Genomic DNA, 19,451 nt, shown 5'->3' on the forward strand with positions numbered 1-19,451 from the left:
GGATACGCTCAACGTGGGCACGTTAACCAATCACAGCTGGCGGTAGAGTGTGGGCGGGGCGTTGTGTGTCCGAGCAAGTCTTGTCCTGGATTTGTCTGGACTCTGCTGGTGTTTACTGGCTGGCAAATAATAAGTGAAAGCATTGCCCATGTTTTAACTTTGTGTTGTGTTATGCACTAGCCGACTGCCGGGGTTAAAGAAAACACTGGTGGTCACTCATGCACTTGCGTTACGTTTTCTTCCACACATGCTACAGACTTCCTGCTTCAAAACATGAATGTTTCTGCACCTTTTTTTTCCTCTGATCAAACATGTGAATGAATGTAATTTTAGTATAAACCTCTAAAGGCTTCAAAATGTCTATGTGTGCATTCATGTAGAACAGATTAAAGTGTTAAAATCTTTCAAAGAATTTTTAGGCTCAGTGCCATCTTTGTGCAACCCCCTTTCTTCTGTTTTGATCACGCTAGACGTTAAGTTGAAATTAAGTTAAAATGAAAATGAAGCCTTTGATGGGCTGCACATGTTGTTGTGCGTGGCCTGGTCTTCTCTAAGAGAGGCCATGAGGGCTAATGTTCTCTGGTTATGTTTTCCAGGCTGTATCTGCAGCTGTGATCATGGAGAACAAAAGTGATTTGAAATAAGCAAATGCCCCCGTGGTCAGAGCTCAGCTTGAGGCCCTAGGTAGAAATACTGCACTGCAGCTAATTTAAGAGCATTTTTCAAGTGACTGTGAGGGTCTCATGTGTTCTGGGTTTGAGTTTGGCAAACACAAGCAGAGACTGAATGTGAACAGAAGAGTCTAGTTTAACCCATTATATTAACTATTATGTGTGCACATGGCATTACAAAATTGACTGCTTATCAAAATAAGGAAATTTCATTATTAAATTCTAATACTTTCAGATGTGAAACAGGGTGAGAAGAACAGCAGCACAAAGCAAACAAATAACTCCAATCAGCCAGGTTACCAGAGCACATACTGACACTGTCATGACTCTTGCTCTCCATAATTTCACTTCTTCTTAAAGTTTGTGGCTTGGGAGGAATTTGAAAGAGCTGTGAATGACTGCATTGAGGCACTTCGACATTTATTCCAGTCGTACCTTTTATTGGGAAACATATAGAATTACACATTTCGAGTTCAAATTAGCACATGTGTTGTCTCTTAAATTTTAATAACGGGTCATACTGCCTGTATATCCAATCACACATAATTTGAGGTGACAAGCTCAACATGGTAGCTCAATGTAACATGACATGTGTGGAGATTTTGTTCAGGTTGTAGCAGTGTGTGCGGCAGTGTCACAGTGCACTATGGAAATGGCCTTTTAGTCTTTTGGAGGAGGACAACAACGGTTTAATATATTTCAGACAGAAATAACAGAGAATTCAAAACATTTGATCAAATCCTTTAGTAATTATGCTCTACTCAACCTGCACATTCCACCACAGTAGTTTAAGGCCTGTGACTCGGGCTAGTTTTGAGCATACTGGTAGTTGGATGATTACTAGATCCCTGTGAACATTCATATCCACAAATATCTCCACAACAACATGATCATCTTGAATGAATACAGTGTCTACAAACTGATCAGCATGATTCAGGATAGACCAGCTCTACGACGGTGTACAGAATGCTGCCACCAGGTGGTAGAAGGATGTATTTTTTCTCAGGAGCAGCACGTACGCCTCGTTGGCTTTGGTCTTTCCACCAACTTTTTGGTCCAGACACAGGAAAAGCCACAACTGGCCTTTGTTCCTATTAAGTCTTTGATGTCAGTTTGTTGTGTCATCATATAACTATGGAAAAACATGTTGATTTCTGCTGTAAAGGTGGACACTGAGTGAACTTTTTGGCACTTCTGTGTGGCTTAGAAGTTTCAGCTCACAAGCTTGGTTCAGAGCCCAGAAACTCGAGAAGCCTCGAGGAGAGTTAACAATATCAAACTGCAAATCTGTTGGCTAAGATCAGCATGACAGAGAAATTAATTCCTCTATCTATATATGAAACAGTGGCGACACTTGCATTGAATCCCAACTTTATTAAAATGAACTGCATACAACCGCACACTGACAACAGTCACATGACTGTCACATGGAAAACCCCCAATGTCTATCGTCTTTGTACAGATCTGAGCAGAAGTAGATACAGGACACATTATATATATCTGAACGGCCAGAGAGAACATGAATGGCATCTGAGGTAAACAGAAAGAAAAAAGAAGGAAAGAAAAACTCTATTGGCATAGGCAAGTTTAATATATATATATATAAATATGTGTGTAACGACTGGGGTTTTATCCCAATCGGTCTATTCATAGACCTGAAGGAGGAAGTGTTGCAGCATCCACAAGAAGTGGGGCAGTGAGTAAAAGTTAGACTAATATTTGGATCAGGAAGACTGACATAGAGCAAACATGTGTCATGCTCTTCGCTCAGAGCTTAATTTGTACCGCAGGTAAGTCAACTGCAACTAAAAAAGAAAAAGAAAAAAAATATCCATCACAGTTTGACTAAAACTTTGTAAGAGGTCACTATGTCAAAAATCAACACACACTCACGCACACACGACCCTCTAATTCAAACAATGCAGGGTTTCCACAGATTCTGTCACTGTTAAATCACACACAGACAAGGCGCCGCAGGTGTCAGGCACAAGCAACTTCAAAGTAGCAGGTGATGTAATGTGCCTTCTGGCGGCCATATTGAGACATTTTACTCCTTCCGTATTTTGACTACAAAATGGTCCCATTTATGCAAACCAATCATATTTTCTTGGACAATGTCAGCTAGCGGAACACCGCTGTCTTGTTAAAATACATACACAGACAGTTTTGCTTTTATTTGCCTTCAGCTTTTAGGTATTTAAGTCCGAGATTTCCTTTTTCAACTTCACTATTTCTTTTGTACAAAGTGTGTTTTGTGGATGATCCAAAGATGATGGAGGGGGTGTAGCATAAGAAAGATCTTTAAACAAACTCATATTGGATATTGTATATGTAACCAAACAGCTGTTCATTTTGAGATGGTGTGGTCAGATACCACCAGATATAATTGATTACATTTTCCTTTCAAGTTTGAGGAACGTTCTCTTGTTTTTGTTTTTGAATGGAAAGGACTAGTGTGTAGGGTTTAAGGATTGGTTAGCAGACATGCTAATGCTCAACTGTAGTTTTCACATGATCATTGTTTATGTTCATTAGCTTGGAATGAGCACTTTATGTCTACAGGTCTGGTTTTAGATTCTTAGAAAGGGAGAGGCGTAGCTTGCCTGCAACCTGCTACTTCACCACAAGATGGCGCTTAATCCTACACACTTGTCCTTTAATGTGGTATTTATATATTTTTACTTATAGCCAAAGACTGGCTCGAGAAGCAGCAACAGAGGTAGCGCTGGCTTGTTATCTACCGACCACAAAAAAACATTGTCATTTACTTTATGGCACAGATAGCTGTATTAATGATTAGGTTGGAATATCGTATGACACAGCCTGCACATTGCTCAGTGCAGGTTATAATTATAACACTGCTCTAAAGAAAGGAGGAGCAGCCATTCATAACTGAAAGCAAATTCTCAACTCAGAAAAACTTAATGAACCTGTTTCCTTTAAATGCACCTGTGGTATGGCAGGTTTGAGCTTGTTCATCTAGAACTGAAATTTAAGACCAAATCAATTCAACGACTTCTATATCTAAAGAACTACTAAGTGGGTCAAAAAAGATTTCTGCAGGGACAACAAAGTGGATCTTGGAGGGATAACTAAATTAAGCAAACTGACTAACTGATCAAGCAAATCATCTCACTCTGTATACAAATAATAGCTTTTCTGGAAAATGTGTTTTGCTTCCAATTTTATTAGTAACTTAACCTATTACCCATTACACCCAGAGGTTTTCATATGACATTTCAGCAGGAGATGTGACTGACAGAGAGATCAAACCTCAAACCCTCCCATTGTCCCATTTACATTTTTCCACTACAGCAGCATGTCCTCCTTTTGTAATTTGACAGTGACATTTCTGTCCTACACATTTATATTTTAGTAACCATTTACGCCTGCTGTTTATATGTAGCAGAGATGGGTTGTCGTCATCTAAGAAGAAGAGAAGAACGATGACAACACAGGAAGCAGAAAAATGGCGAGTCATGTTGTGTTTCTGTTTTTTGATTTTTTTTTTTGCGACACATCTGTTGATTCTTCACATTCCTTCCACAAACAAGCCTCGTCCTGTTCCTCCACACACCCTCTCCTACAAGTATGCACCTTAGTGCTCATTCATGCATCTTTGATGTACATAGCCACAGGCTGACAGACACGGTATTTTCTTCCCAAACTCTATGCCCTTCAGAAATAGAGGAGTGCGCAGTTGGAGCAAAGAGATTCAGTCTGTGACAGTAATCAGAAGAGAAAAGCCCGAGTTCATTTCATTTGCAACCGTGCACAAGTGCATACTTTAGAGTTGGGGTATGGTTAGATATTGGGATGTCGGCTTTAAGACAGAGCAGCAGCCAGCTCAGCCCAGAGTCTTTGTCTCTTTTAGAGATGTCTTGCAGCTAAGAGACAGACAGGAGAGGGGGGCTAGCCAGCTAGCATGGAAAGCTAGCTCAGTTAGCTGCCCAGGCCGTTAGCTCCGACATGTCGTCTTCGTCTTCTTCCTCCTTCTTCTTGGCTAAAAAAAAAAAAAAAAGAAACAACATAATAAAGCATGGTATTTAATTCTGACGTGACACAGATTTCGATGGCGTGTATGTTGCTCTGAACTGAAATGATGGCTCTTTATGCGTCGCGTCGTACCTGGTCTAGATGGAAGTGATGCAGATGGTACGCTGGGTAGAGGGACGTCTTCCGTTCCTTCGATTTCCAGAAGATTTTTGTCCAGCTCTTCCTGTTCCAGCTCCTCCAGCTCTGCCATGAGCTCATCCTGAACACACAGGAAAGGAAGTTAAAAAAAAGACAGACAAACTCTAAAAGAGGAAACCGCAACTTCTGTTATGATAAGATACATATTATATATACTGTAAACATTATTTTCAAGACAGGATCTCATTAAAACATTATTTAATTCAGTCACTACCAGCTGTAGCTGTTCCCACTTGAACGTGTTCGAGTACCCAAACAACTAAAAAAAAATTTCAGTTAATGACATCTTTCTTTGTTCTCACCTCATCGTAGTCTTCCCCAAAGCCGACGGGTCTAGAAATGACATCTGAGATCTCTTGAGCCACTTCCTGTTGTTCTGTGATTTCAGCCATCAGGTCGTCTACTTTGTCTATGTCCCTGTGAGTTGGGAGGACAAACAACACATGTTTCGCTCACACCACTTTCTATTTTACTTTCCTAAATAATACTTAGATTTTATTTTATCTTTCTTTTTTTCTTGTGGTTTTTAAGAGTGATTTTTTTTTATGTGCAGCTAAGCCACTGCGACCAAGCAACTTCCTTTTGTGGATCGTTGCAGTCTAAGTCTGAGAAAGAAAGAGGTAGAGGTAGAGAGGTGGCATGTAAAACATACGATTCAGGTGCCTCATTATAAACCAACATGTATTTCTATAGACATAGCACAACTAGGCAGGAGAAAATAAAGGAGAAGACAGAAAAAAGGAAGGTAGAAAGTCGAAATGAAGAAATCTGATTACGTCAGAGAACAAAAGAGAAGGTGGGACAGAAATGGAGAAACATGGAGAATAAAAGTTAAGTATAAATAAGGTCTATACCATAAATATGTTATCATATTGATAAATTAACTTCTCTTGTCCAACCTGTAACGTGTTTCTACGCGTTTTCCTTACATGTTCTCGTGTGCAGCCTTCATTGCTTTGGCGGCGAAGCCCATGTTCTTGAGCACTTCTGTGTTAGTGTTGGCGTTCTCCAAAGCCTCCCTCTGGAACTCGATGGTTGACAGCGTCCCGTCGATCTGACCCAGCTGCTTCTCGTAACGCTTTTTCCTCTTCAAGGCCTGCAGAGCCGCTGGACAGGAGACAGGCAACAGATACAAGTCCTTATTAGTCTCAGCAGTCGTGTCCCTTACTGTCGCACATGTTCACTATCGTCACATTTAAAAGCTTACACTCTCATTAGTGACTCATTTTAGATGGCACCTCTGAACCGCAGCCTGTAAAAGCATTTGCGTAAAATAATATTTAATGTTGATGATGTGTTGTTGAAAGCAAACGTATTAATGCGATGTGCTTTTAAACTGGATTTATACTTTGAATTCTGAAGGAAGTAAATTGTAAAGTAAATTACACATTTTGTTAAAGCAAAAATAAGTTGTTGTAGAAGTAATTATTGCGTGAGCGGGACAAATTCAGTGGACTTCTGGCATTTTACACTTTACAACAAAGCGGCAGTCTCTTGCAGTGCACGGCTGTGCTGCTAAAGAGGGACTCTCTTAATCTGATGAAATCCCGTCAGAGACAAATCTCAGCATTAAGATTTACGGCATATCTCTTTAGAATAAGCCGCGCATCTCATCAAAAGTTGTTGTGTCTTACAAATTAACGGGAAAAGCAAGATGAAATCCAGAGTTCGCCGTTTGAGTGGTTAAAAATGTTAACCACTAACAAGGTTATGTCCTGCATGTGGCTTTAAATACAGAAACTGGAGTTCATCTAAGACATAACAGAGGTTTCCTCTCTGCTACTGACATGGAAAAGCAACTTGACAACGGAGCCATTGAATGTGTGACTCAACTAAATCTGCCGAGTCATACAGGAGAGGGGTGTGCCTGGATTACAGTTTTACTTCAGACTCTGGATAGCAATGTGAGACAGAATATGTGTCAAAAGCAAAGGTCAACACTACAGTTTGGGTTTGACATTAAAATATCCCCTGCTTTCTGTCGCCCTCTTCAGCAGCAGCAGGTAATTGAATCTGTGAAAGACAGTAAAGATGGTGGAGCTGCAGAAGCTTTATGTGTTTAAGAGGCAAATTATATAATTTAATATAGTATTTGTCATCACGGGGCGGTGTAAACTCTTGGTAATCTGTTCAATAGGAAATATCAGCTTGTAACAACCATGTAAACACCCGATCTGATGGTTTCCCTCTGGTTGGTATAAGTCCATTCTTCCTGCACATGTTTGTCCCCCACAAGTTTCCAGGAGGGACAGAAACATGGACGAATCAAAACAATTATCCAGCTTCTTCTTGGTTATTCCAGTTAATAAAGCCAGTGCTGTCTCTAAAGTTGGAAAAAAGTTTTGTTCTACTTTCCAGAAATTCAACACTCGACTAGTGAGTCTATCACACCATTTGGATTTAATCACAGGCCTGTTTCAACCGATACATAGATTAAAAAAATACTACTGGATACATCTGGATAGTCCTACAAACATTCAGAGCCATCTCGCTGTAAACAAAATCAAGTCAACGATGCTCAGATGACGTGTTTGTCTACACGGTCGTTACGATTCGATTGCCTCAGCAGATCTTTTCCAGGGATAATGAATTCCAAACTGAAGGACTCCTGACCACAAATTTCTCCACTTCAATTTTGTGAGCAGGGAAACTTCGGGCTGGCTTCTGTACTAATGCTGGGATCCACACATGACAGAAACATTTTGTCAAAAAAGTTCATCATGTAAACACATTTAAAATCCATATAAACAGTTAATTTGGAAAGTCTAAATAAAATTCTTTCAGCCGTGTTGCAGAAATGTTTGTCGGTAACGGGTATGTGATGTTAGCATTTAGCTCGAGAGCGCTGTACAAAATTGTAAATTCCGACAACACTAAGAGGAATATAGAAAATGATGTCGCCTTAGTGTCTGATAAAAGAATAAAAATAACAGATTAATATGAAATCTGAACAGAAATGCCATGTGATCAAAATATAAACTGGGCTGTATAACACTGTCAGGTTACGCTCCATCTGCAGCCGCCCCAATTATAATCCACTAACAGCCAGTTTGTGTCCAAGGCTGCCAAATATCAATACTACACACAACTTTAGCAAGGTCCTTTGGTCCACCAGGAGCCAGACAGCTGCTGACAGTTCCAGTTTGATCAGATTATATCAGCACACAGGCCTATTCCTAGCCTGATAACATCGTTAGCCAACACGGATGCTTGCTACCTCAAAGCTTTATGGAAGATTCGCCGTCTTCTTTGAACTCTATGCTCAGAAGAAAAGAGTGATACAACTGCTACTTCACACCACTACTATGAAAACATGAATTAATCTATTCTGGTGTGTGTATCATATCTCACGAGATTTCTATCTCCATTTCATTATTATTCTATTCTCTTATTGTTGTTCTCTTTGGTTTGGAGTGGAAAGTGTGAAGTGGAAAATGCTAAACAAAGCCACGGCTCCATTATGTTGTTATCGTGGCAGGATGACAGGTTTGGCATGTTGATTATGAGGAATGTATGTATTGTTGTCATCATTCACCCCACAGCTTGGCTGCGGCCAGGTTGCATAATGAACTATGCTGAAAATCGTGTTTCATCGCTGGTTAAAGCACATGTGGCATCTAAGTCAGGAGGAGACTTTAAAAACCAGTTGTGGATTAGCACACGGTGTTGTTTCTTTTCTAAGAAATGACCGCCGCAGCAACTGCAGATCTCCCAGCAACCACAGCTGTAAACCAAGCTGTATCTGTGTGTGTACATATAATTAACAACCAGGAAACGGAGAGCAATCGGCCACAAATGTGTAGGCAGGCCTGGCCTGGCCTCTCCCTCTAAGAGGTATGCTACGTTGAAAGTTTTCTGTTACGAAATGGCACCGCCGCGATAATTTGTAGAGCAACAAAATGACTTATCGCTTGTGAAAATAAATGCCGTCCTCTATTAAATATTAGTTTTGTGAAGGTTGTGGTGTTCGGTATCCGTTCCAAACAATAAAACGGAACTGTGTTGTAATGTGTGGCACTGACACACTTATTACCTTAATATTTAGACAACCTCATTTTAGTCAATGGGATAGGCTAAATAACAGGAACAGTTAAGGGTTTAACTTAATCCAAATTAAGAGCAGCGCAAACAACATCCACCAAAACGTTCACCCAGTTCAGTACCACTATTCTGACCCACATGAACACTGTTACTAAGATTTAGTGTAGGGCTTTTACATCCGGATTCACTTCTTTTCACTTTTATACTAAATGAATTAAAAGCGCAGTTGAATGTCACAAATAAGGGACTTCAACCAAGGGAGACAACAGCTTACGAAATCCCCTGTAATTGTTTTCCTGGTAAAGCGACAGTCTACGGAAATATTGTCAGCAATAGCCTTAAATCAGCTCATAAAAAAAAAATAACTTGAGCTCTATTTACTGAATATAAAGAGCCCTTTTCTGCTAAAAGCAGTCCGATGTGCAAACATTAAGAGCAAAAGCTAGAAACATACCTAGGAAGTTAGTTTTATCGCTAAAGACAGACCAGTTTTTTTTTTTTCTCTCTCTTTAAACTTGTTTTAAGTTTTGGCTAATTATAGCGAGATTTATGATTTAGTTTAGTTCCAACTCCGTACTGTCCTAAAAACAGACTTTTAAAAATGGAGTCCTGTGTGGACACACACTTGGAGTCAGTCTGTCAAACGTCAACTTCCCTGTTCCGTCCTCTCGGTTAGCCTCCGGGCTAACTGGCAAACTAACTGAGGGATTGACTTCCCGTAAAACCGCTCCGTTTTTTCGGCTCTTTCCTCACCTCGTTTGTTTTTTGTGCCGTACTTCTTTGCCGTCACGAGCTCCTGTTCGATTTTCTTCTCTAGAAACTCCTGTTTTTTGGCCAACATCTCCTCCGTCTCCCTGAGTCGCTGGATAGCATCTTGGGGAGTCGGCGCTTTTCCACCCTTACCGCCGCTGCCGAATATTTTCCCAAATAGTGACATTTTTTCAATAAATGTAAACAATAACAGGCGTGTTGACTCTAGCCAAGCCGCCGGAACGATGTAGTGTTCAACAGGAAAGTGTTAAATTGCTCTGTCGCCCTTCTTATCAACTATCGTCGCCGAGCGAGAGAGTCGCTGCCGCTCCTGTTGTTGTTTTTGTGTCTTCTTCCGCCTTTGGAGACAGGCCTATGCCTCGTGATGTCATTACGTCAGCGACATGTGACTACGTGACTCATACCTGAGACACGAAAGGGAATTTCACAAAAGAGCAATGACCCTGTTTTTTTTTTTATTATATTGTTATCTATTGCTATTTTTATGTCTCGTTCCATATTCAAATTAGAAACATTAACCTATGATGTCATACACTTTCCAGGTTATCAAATATAGGCGAAAACTAATAAATCATTCCTGTTATAAGAATTTAAAGTTATTATTTTGGACCTTAAATGTTTCAGGTCCAGTCAGTCATCTTATGGGGGGCCCCTTTTGGTAATTGTGATAAAGTATCCAGTTGCTACATTGTGCTATTGAGACACGCAGCTGAAGTGTCTTGTTGTGAGATAAAATCATTTTATTAAGAAGGAACAGGTTTGTTGAACTGGTGTGATTTTCTAATCCACATTCATTCCTGCTGATTCATTCAACTGCTAAACTAAGATGAGCAGCTACTTAGCAACTTGCAAAAAAACAAACAAAAGCAAACAAACAAAACACCAAATGACAACCCCCAAAAATTACAAATTTAAGGGCAATTTCGCTCATTTACCTTCTTAGAGCAGTAGAGTAAATATATGGGTATGACATCTGCAGCCTCTATAATGAGGGGACGACGCACCATGTTAATCATTATTTCATCGTGGGCTACTCCTACCAAAAGACGGGGACTTTCAGTGAATGTGTTGGGGCTAAAAAACACTGTTTGAACAGCAAGTAAAGTAATGATTTGTTCGACTGCATTAAAGTTGAAGAAAACATCCCTGTAGTACATTGTGAAAAGTTATTATATGAGTTTTTAAATGGTTTAAAGATGCCTTCATTTAACTTAGTTAATTTTATTAAGAAAGAATGTTCCTACAGGGAAAGTACTTTAGTAACTTTTACAATTAAAATGCTTAAGTCCATCCCCAAACTACAAATTTGCCCAAATTCCAATTATAGGATGGATTTTGGTGATTTTCTAGCCTAAGCAGCGTAATTAATATGTGTATAAGATGTGTCTGCAGCCTCAAACCTGCAGTGACAATCCACTAAGTTACTTGTCATTTGACTGATGGCCACAACCACTTAAAAGCTGGGGTAAAATTAGAATTCAGCTGCCCTACTGGGGCAACCACTGTTGAACTTAACTACTGGTTTGTCAGACTACTAATGTTCTCTTATAAAACGTACATGAAATTATTCAAGAAAGTTTTTTTTTGTTTCAACGTGTCATTTTCAATTTCTACCTTGTGTTGATTGTGATAAAACATGTAGTCACTACAGTTGGCCTTTGTAGGGCAGTATTGTGAAATACAGATGGAGTTTCTTTGTAAGACTCTTTAGACATTAATTCATTTTATAAAAACGCAGTAGTGGTATAGGAACAACCATATTTTTTTAATCTACATTTAATACCGAGTCAGTGATTAGCTGAGATGACTGGGTGGAGTGAGGATTTCCAATCAGTAGCAAGCATCCAGAGGCCAGTCCTTCAGGAAACTACGTCTCCCATGATGCACAGTGCCAAACTTTTCCAGCTGAAGATGTGAGTGACCTGAACGCCAACCAATCAAAGCCTGGGTTGTCTGAGGGACAGGAGGAGAGGGACCGACCTGAAGGGACGAAAAATAGGATGATAGATAGATAGATAGATAGATAGATAGATAGATAGATAGATAGATAGATAGATAGATAGATAGATAGATAGATAGATAGATAGATAGATAGATAGATAGATCGATAGATAGATAGATAGAGTATTTTTTAACGTAATGTCTATTTTATTTTATTAGATAGATCGTACATGGACATATTTTTCCAGAGGGGTCAGTGGTCGTGCCGTCTGGTGGTGGGGGATCTTTACCCTCTTCAGGTTCACACACTCCATCTCATACTGAAATAAATATAACAGGAAAGATCTGATGTCTAAAATCTGAACAATGGCGCTCGTTAACTAACGATAACGTTAACTAACGGTAACGTGTTTTAATGCAAGACATGAAAGGATTTCCCAGCTAAGCCCATTGCACTAATGTTAATCCTAAAGATTCAGTAATATGGATGATATCGTGCACGTGAAAGTGTTGTGGTACCTCCTTGTAAGCCTCGGTCAGGAAACTCCATCTTTTGGGCCAAACGTCAGCTGAAACCTTCTCGACTTTTACGTGAGCTCTCCTACACACACACACACACACAAACACAGTAAGATGAGTATCATACACAAGTGATATCCTGCTTTATAGAACACAGAGAGGGAAATTACCTCCTCATCTCAGTCTGTAAATTTCTAATCAAAAATATAACAAAAATAGAGGAATGATTATATAATTGTGGGATTATCTGTCTTATTTTATATTATGGCAACATAAAATTTCATTCAATCATATATTTGTCACTATTATCAGATTGTATATTAGTTTATTTATTTTTACTCCACAGAATCTGTGTTATCTGTGTCATTAAATGTCTCTAAATACGTGAATGAAAAATGGAATTAGATAAGTTATATGTTATTCTTTATTAATTGATCATGATGATAACTCTAATAATAATAATAATAATAATAATAATAATAATAATAATATGACTGAGATATATTATTTAGTCACAAAGAATGTATTTTTTTTTTATATTTACATATGAAAATACTGGGTGAACCTATCATTTTAAACAGTCAGTCAACTATAATAACAATCTCTCAGCAAATATCAAGCAAGAACATATATTTTTATAAAAAGTGACACAAAAGATACACATAAATAAAAAATAATTTTAAAAAGATCCATCAGGAATTTTTACCAGATTTCATCTTGATGCACCACGTTGATGGCTTCAGATGCTCGCTTTGAATCCGCCATCTGTCCTCATCAGTGTGGGAATGTGTGTGAGTGTGGGTGAGTGGGCGTGTGGGGTTTCTTTCTCCCTGCCCGGCTAATGTTTCACCTGAGTGTAAGCCACACTGACAGAGTTGTTTACTGTCGCCGTGGAGACAGAGTCTGCTGACACACATATATGTCTTCTGTCTGTCCCGCGTGTGTAACCCGGGGCGACGGCGGGGCGGAATCATTGAAGACGGCTCTGTTGTGCTTTCAGTTCGCTCCAGTTTAGGCCGATAATTGGTGCAGATTAGCGCATGAGACTATGAGTATAGTGAACATCGCAGAGAACTGAAGTGACCCCAGGCCTTTGGTTCATGTTTTAAGTCCTCATCTATTTAACTGCTCCACACCTACAGGCCTGCCAACAGGGAAAAAGGTACGGCAGCCTCCAGGCCTGCTCCACTGGACTAATCAAACGGCTCCATCCACCATGCTGGCAAGATGCTGATCTCTGCCCGTTACTTCCCCCCTCTGCCCCCTGACTGGACTGCACTCACCCATTACACACAAGGACTGGACCTCAGGTGTTTTTGCACATAAAATACTCAATTCATTCATGATCCATTACACTACACCCCAATCTGCAATCTGTCCTGCACCTTACTGCACTGCACTATTGCACAACTGTCCATGTACATCTCAACAAGCTGTTACTTAATAACTGATAAGAAAAATCTTTGAATTTTGAAAAACAGAAATTGTTATGACTTTTTTTTTTCAGACCAAGCTTACAGGAGTAACACGCTTACCTATGAACCAGCAACTCTATAAAATAGGAATGAAGCACAATATTGTGCTGAGCAAAATGCGAAAAAACTGCAATTGGTTGCATTTCAGTGATGGATTGTCATGGAGTTAACGAGCGCCATTGTTCAGATTTTAGACATAAGTTTACTGGATGGCCCCTCGTGATCAGCACTCTGTCTCCAAGAGGGCTGATGGACCACCCGACCCTCCACAGCTCCTGCAGCCAAACACAACGGGAAATTTACACATATAATGGCCCAGACTCAGTGCCATAGATGATGTTAGCCGATGACAGATCTAAAATAAATAAATAAATAAATAAATAAAAATAAGTGAAATCCTAGTGGTTTAATTATGTTGAAGCCCCACAAGGCATATTAAATGAGCACAGAGAGACATGAGTGTAAACTCCAACTTGATCACAGCGGAAATTCCATGTTTTATTGTTTAAATCAGTCACAGAACTGATCAGAATTAGAAATAAGAGTGAAAATGTCCAGCTTTAAAGAGCTTTTTTAGATTATAGAGTACTTGAAAAATGGCAGCTCTTCCTTCTGTACTGAATCAGTCCCAGAGTCAAAAATACTCCTCCCAGAAGCAAGGCACCAACTCCACCCGTTAGGTAGCTCTTGTCAGACGAATTCAAGGGAAATTCTGCAACAAAATAAAAAGGGAAATGCAAATTAAATATATTCAAAATAATGCCACAATTCACATAATAAAGGACAGGTTACAATCGTGCTCTTTGAGGCATCACAAATAAAACTTTCAGCCCTCACCCCATTCATAAAACTTGGGCTTCCAGAGGGTGGCGTGCTCCACCACACAGCTGACTCTGTCTTGACGTTCAGGCGTGAACTCGAGGTAAGAGTGAACGTGATAGGTCCAGTCTCCGTTTGTCGCCACGTCACTGAAGGTCACGCCTTCAGTGACCTCCTGTCCATTCCGGTGCCACGTCATCTTGATGCGTTTGGGGTAGAAGTCGTAGGCGCTGCACACGAGCATGGTGTCGTTACCGGAGCCGGGGTCGGCCTCCTGCAGGCTGATGCTGGGTTCAGCTGAAATCAGAACGATTAACAGTGAGATATGACGTGTCCTCCGCTTTGAAAGCCAAGAACACACATCTATGAAGAGAAGCGCGTTCTTTCAAATTTCATTCAAGTCAAGTTTTGCACTTTTAGAAACAACTTTGGCCTCGACAAAGTGCTGCACAGAGGTACACAATGATGATACATAGACATAAAAATTAGCACAATTTCAAAAAAGAGTAAAAGAGAAGACTGTCTCATACACTAAAGGACAGGCAATTTGTTTTCCTGTGCAGACTGACAATGAGAACTATACATTCAGGAAACTTGTTCAAATCATGCTATGCACTTCTTGGTTTTACACTGTCTTACAAAAATAACCACTCTTGAAGACAAGCGGCAGCTACTATATACTTTAGGTACATGTACTTAACTATAAAGACCATATGCAAATAATGTCATTTGGGGTGAAGCAAATAAGTAAATTTACAAAAACCTTTGTGTGTTTCATTCTTTCTTCAAAAACCCCACATTCCTGCCTCTTAAAATGAGCAGCTTGGGAAAAAAAATGTTTTATGTTTTCATATTTGAAACCATTTTATTTAGGGTGCTAAAAATTTCATTAAATTTGAAATTAGAATATATTTTGGTGTCGTGTGGGTACCGTGGTGATCGTGATTCAAGCTGAATGAGTTCAAACAATGCTCATTAAACTGATCAGCGTCAGGTAAAACTGGATTTTGCAGTACACCAAAACCTGGTGTCTGTGGACACACTCCGGCCCCCTCTGCTCTGGTAGAGACGAGAGCAAGAGCACCAAGGTATTCTAACACGAACGGATGTGGCGATAAAAAATAAAAGATAAAAATAAGTGGTTACACAAGTAACCAAGGTTCAGTGAACCCACCATCTTCGGTGGAGCACACAAGAAATGTCTCTGATGCTCCAGATAAAAAGGAAATTCAGTGTTTCGCGGAAGCTTGACAGTCTAACGGCAGCATGATGTACCCTCGCTCTCAAAACCTCCAGCCAGTGGTTACTGAGCTGTGCTTCTGTGTGCTTCAAACAGCGGTGAAAGGAAGTCAGTGGCTTATGTTGGAGTCCATACACATTTGTAGCCTGTGACCTAAAGTTGTTTCATGTTGATGTGGAAGACAATTCTTCTTGTATATTCAGTGTTGGGAGCAACCCATTATAACACTCATTTTTAACGGAAACAACTAATTACAGACACACACACACACATATATATGTTCACATATATATGTGTGAAAGGGGCACCTTTGCAATGTGTTTCTTGATGACTGTGATAAAGGCCACTAATAAAGTTGTTCCACATATTACAAATGATGCTAGACTCCAGAAATACAACTTTTTCTACACATAAATGCATTTTCCCCGTGTTTCAATATTCACCCATGTTTTCTTCAGTCGCGTTAAACATCACGTCCACGTTGTTGACGCATATCAGCTGTCTCTCCAGTATTCTCTGCAGAACGTCATGCCTGTCTCCGTTTGACAGTGACGCCGTGATCAGTCCCCCCGGGGTGAAGCCCGTCCAGTTCCCCACGGTGCTGTTGTACTGCATCGTGAACTCCTTGTTGAAATACCAGTCGATGATATACTCCACTTGCTCCCTTTCCTCGGAGTACACAGCGCACCAGAAGTCAGCAAGCATGAAGTAGCCATTTTCATCGGCAGAGCAATCTAAAAGTTTGAGGACAAAGGCACAAATACTAATTGAGTAGCAGATCCATTAGGATTTAATACATTTGAATGTAGAAAAGGTCTGTTTTCTGGCATCATCAGGGATTTACGCGGCCCTTTGCATTTCTCTGTGTCCCTTTTGATCAGCTGTTTGTGCGATGTGTTCAAGTGCATCTTTTTTGGCGCGGACACAGGTCACATGAGGTGACAACTAATAGTAATTATTTTTTTTCTCTCAGCTTGGACAAGATGAGAGTGTAGTGGAAGCTCTTCCTTCAGTACATTTTTCTGCTATGCTAGTGTAACATAAACATCTTTAATATCTCCAATAATTACACAAAATCACTTGTTCCTGAACAATTCTAATTAAGGCCAGGCAGAACCTTTCTCTTCCTTTCACACAGGTAGAGATAAACCAACTGAACCACCGTCTCTGATGGATAAGACGAAATGGGAAATGTTTACTAACAATTACTAACAATGTGTTTCTATACATGGCGGCCGAAAGGGTAGAAGCCGATGTGTAAGTTGAACTTTACGTTCAGTGTGATAAGCTAACGTTCTTCCTCTTCTACAGGCTCAGGAGCAGGAAGCTGAATTACATTGTGGTTTTTCTTCACCAAATAAACTGAGGTAACCTCCAGGAGCTAGCGGCCTGTCAGATCGTCATTAATCCAACATGATGCACGATGTTACTGGTGACACCAGCAGCGTGACTCTAACGATGGTCACCTACTGAATAGATTGTCATTATTGACGTTTTTCCTCCCGATGCTGGTTCTCGAAGCTGAACAATCAATGAAAAGCCAGCAATGAGGTCTATCTAGTGCTAACAATGTGGGACACAATGTGGCAATACAAGGGTCACAGACTTCTACCCAACACGGATTATCCAGTGTTGGGCCTGATAATCGGCTTGGTGTGTCATGGCCCTGTCATTATCTTGTGTTTTGGTAACTTTTTATCATTCAGTTTAGTTTTTCTGCGTTAATTTGTACTTTGTCATTGCATTTAAGTTTTACTTCTGTCTCTCTCCATGTCCCGTCCATGTGATTTCCGTGCCTCGTGTCCATTTCTTTCTTTTGTCAATTTGTCTGTGAATCACCCCTGCTCTGTTTTGTAACCTCCTTGTTATATCCTCGTGTTTCCTGGATTCCTGAGTTTTTGTCTCACTTTTTTTTTCTTTCAGATTTACCTGCGTACCCTGCAGCACCTTTTGTTCCTATTAAATTGAAATTCCTGCTCCTGCCACTTTCACCACGGTAACATTACAAGCCCTCACACTGAAGGTTGGTTAAAAAGGCACATAAAGACTAAGATATACAATATTATAATATTTGTACCTGCACGGGAGTTTTAAGACAGATGCGATAAATTACCCTTTTTTTCTGTTTAAGGAATTATATCTAAATGTCACGTAATTAGAAAAGTAATTTGTGTCAATTGTGGCCACAGATGGAAAACACAGAGTTGCTCTGAATTTCATTCAGAGCTCTCCAGTGCAGATTAAGGTTAGATTAGGGAAATAATACTTTAATACTTATTCTTTCTGACTTACTGTTAGCAGTATTTATCCATGCAGAAGATTCTGTTTTCAGTTTACGGCTCCTGCTGTTTAAAGTAGTTGACATGGAGCTGACTTTACTCCCTCTTTTTCTTCCATTTTTTAAACGATATTAAAGAAGATCTAAATATTTAACCAAACTATACTGTCCAGATAAATGTATACTTGCACAGTGTATTTCCTCTGAAATGTGTGAAAGAGAAGTACGAAAAGGCATAAAGTTGAAAGAACTATCGTTCGCATATTCAGCTTAAATGTAGTTGGTCGAAGGCAGATTTATTAGATTTATTAGATTTAAAACAAGAAGCATAACTGTTGTATTTTTTCACTTTCAGTTCAGCACAAGTAAAAATCCTTTGATGTTGTGTCTGTACTTTAACCGCAACACAGCAGACGTAGTAGGAACAGTACCATATTCCATAACACTGCACCTGAAGACGGACAAAATGAAATGTACTCACCAACCACAGATGGAGAGAAAAGGCACAGAAACAGCAGGTACGTCAAGCGTTTCATGTTGTAGCCGCACTGAGAGCTACCCTGAGATGGCCTCTCAACCGACCAGTGAGCAGTTCCCTAACGAGTCGTAACTTTCATCTACAGTTCAGTGTCAATTTATTCATCTTTATGCCGTTTAGTTTATTACACGTTCTCCTGAATGTTTGTTCATGCACCACTAACATTTTACAAGAGATCTCCACCAACCACAGCAGCTTTACTGACTTAACTTACTTAGTCAACTTGTTAGCTAAAGACACACAAACTGTAAAAGTTTCTTACATAATTAATATGCTGTATCTCTATTGTTTTATTCAGATCTTAATTCTATTTCTATTTTTTAAATAATTCTAAATAATTTGCACCATTTTCAGAGATTTAATTTTGTTTTCCTGTTTTGAAACAACTAAAGCGTTTTAATTTTACACTAACATGGATTCTTTGTTGCGTTGAAACACGACAAGCGTTTATGAACTAGTTCAAATAGTCCACATCCTAAAAAAAGAGTCAGTTTTCTCACAGAATGCAAAACATGCTGAAGAGAAGCCCACTTCCTCTTTTTTCTCTGCCAAACCACAAAGAGGTGCTTGAACTGTGGATTTATAGTTTCATGTGATATCACATTGCGAGATATGTTCTGACCGTTAATTTACTGCGGAAAACAATCATGGCTTTCTTTTTGATTTTAGCAACTTGGTTAATTGATCAAATATTAAAGCCATTTCAAACTAGTTTTTAATTTTTATCACAACATATTAAAATTCTTTGGCTTTTGATTATTGATCACATAATGCGACTAATTTATATCTGGAGAATTTGTGAGGTACATTCCTTACAATTTTCTGACAGATGCCAACAATCTCTGTTTATTAAGAACAATTAATAACAACAATTAAGAACAATTAACTACTAAGGACTTTTGAGGCCAGTGTGAGCACAGTATATTGAATGTGCAACTCCATGTTTTGTCCACTAGATGCCATC

The 19,451-nt window shown here is 39.5% G+C and overlaps 3 protein-coding genes across 3 annotated transcripts; all 3 read right to left on the reverse strand.

Moving 5' to 3' along the window:
- Nucleotides 1-2,025: 2,025 nt before the first annotated feature.
- chmp4ba (charged multivesicular body protein 4Ba) lies at nucleotides 2,026-10,021 on the reverse strand. The gene is made up of 5 exons (XM_047583983.1): nucleotides 9,660-10,021; nucleotides 5,795-5,972; nucleotides 5,168-5,282; nucleotides 4,800-4,926; nucleotides 2,026-4,674 (listed from the first exon to the last, which is right to left on the reverse strand). The coding sequence occupies exons 1-5, from the start codon at nucleotides 9,841-9,843 to the stop codon at nucleotides 4,610-4,612; spliced, it is 669 nt and encodes a 222-aa protein (XP_047439939.1). The 5' UTR covers nucleotides 9,844-10,021; the 3' UTR covers nucleotides 2,026-4,609.
- Nucleotides 10,022-11,422: 1,401 nt separating this feature from the next.
- On the reverse strand, nucleotides 11,423-13,019 carry LOC125006989 (uncharacterized protein C20orf85-like). Its single transcript, XM_047583540.1, has 4 exons — nucleotides 12,844-13,019; nucleotides 12,138-12,219; nucleotides 11,849-11,938; nucleotides 11,423-11,657 (listed from the first exon to the last, which is right to left on the reverse strand). The coding sequence occupies exons 1-4, from the start codon at nucleotides 12,900-12,902 to the stop codon at nucleotides 11,508-11,510; spliced, it is 381 nt and encodes a 126-aa protein (XP_047439496.1). The 5' UTR covers nucleotides 12,903-13,019; the 3' UTR covers nucleotides 11,423-11,507.
- A 1,055-nt stretch (nucleotides 13,020-14,074) lies between these two features.
- On the reverse strand, nucleotides 14,075-18,526 carry LOC125006936 (boLa class II histocompatibility antigen, DQB*0101 beta chain-like). Its single transcript, XM_047583471.1, has 4 exons — nucleotides 18,431-18,526; nucleotides 16,115-16,405; nucleotides 14,450-14,728; nucleotides 14,075-14,324 (listed from the first exon to the last, which is right to left on the reverse strand). The coding sequence occupies exons 1-4, from the start codon at nucleotides 18,483-18,485 to the stop codon at nucleotides 14,191-14,193; spliced, it is 759 nt and encodes a 252-aa protein (XP_047439427.1). The 5' UTR covers nucleotides 18,486-18,526; the 3' UTR covers nucleotides 14,075-14,190.
- Between the last annotated feature and the right edge of the window lie 925 nt (nucleotides 18,527-19,451).

Source organism: Mugil cephalus, chromosome 4 (assembly GCF_022458985.1).
Source record: "Mugil cephalus isolate CIBA_MC_2020 chromosome 4, CIBA_Mcephalus_1.1, whole genome shotgun sequence".
Lineage (NCBI taxonomy): Eukaryota > Metazoa > Chordata > Actinopteri > Mugiliformes > Mugilidae > Mugil > Mugil cephalus.

Bases quoted from the DNA above. Each gene is read 5' to 3' on its own strand.
- chmp4ba (XM_047583983.1), bottom strand. From the start codon at position 9,843: ATGTCACTATTTGGGAAAATATTCGGCAGCGGCGGTAAGGGTGGAAAA. The intron at 5,283-5,794 runs GTAAGGAAAACG...CCCAACTCACAG, and splicing joins AAGGCTGCACACGAGAACAT to GGACATAGACAAAGTAGACG. The intron at 4,675-4,799 runs GTACGACGCGAC...TTTTTTTTTTAG, and splicing joins ATCACTTCCATCTAGACCAG to CCAAGAAGAAGGAGGAAGAA.
- LOC125006989 (XM_047583540.1), bottom strand. From the start codon at position 12,902: ATGGCGGATTCAAAGCGAGCATCTGAAGCCATCAACGTGGTGCATCAA. The intron at 12,220-12,843 runs GTAAAAATTCCT...GTGTGTGTGTAG, and splicing joins GTGCATCAAGATGAAATCTG to GAGAGCTCACGTAAAAGTCG. The intron at 11,939-12,137 runs GTACCACAACAC...TATTTATTTCAG, and splicing joins TGACCGAGGCTTACAAGGAG to TATGAGATGGAGTGTGTGAA.
- LOC125006936 (XM_047583471.1), bottom strand. From the start codon at position 18,485: ATGAAACGCTTGACGTACCTGCTGTTTCTGTGCCTTTTCTCTCCATCT. The intron at 16,406-18,430 runs GTGAGTACATTT...TCAAACTTTTAG, and splicing joins TTTCTCTCCATCTGTGGTTG to ATTGCTCTGCCGATGAAAAT. The intron at 14,325-14,449 runs GTGAGGGCTGAA...ATTTTGTTGCAG, and splicing joins GCCCAAGTTTTATGAATGGG to AATTTCCCTTGAATTCGTCT.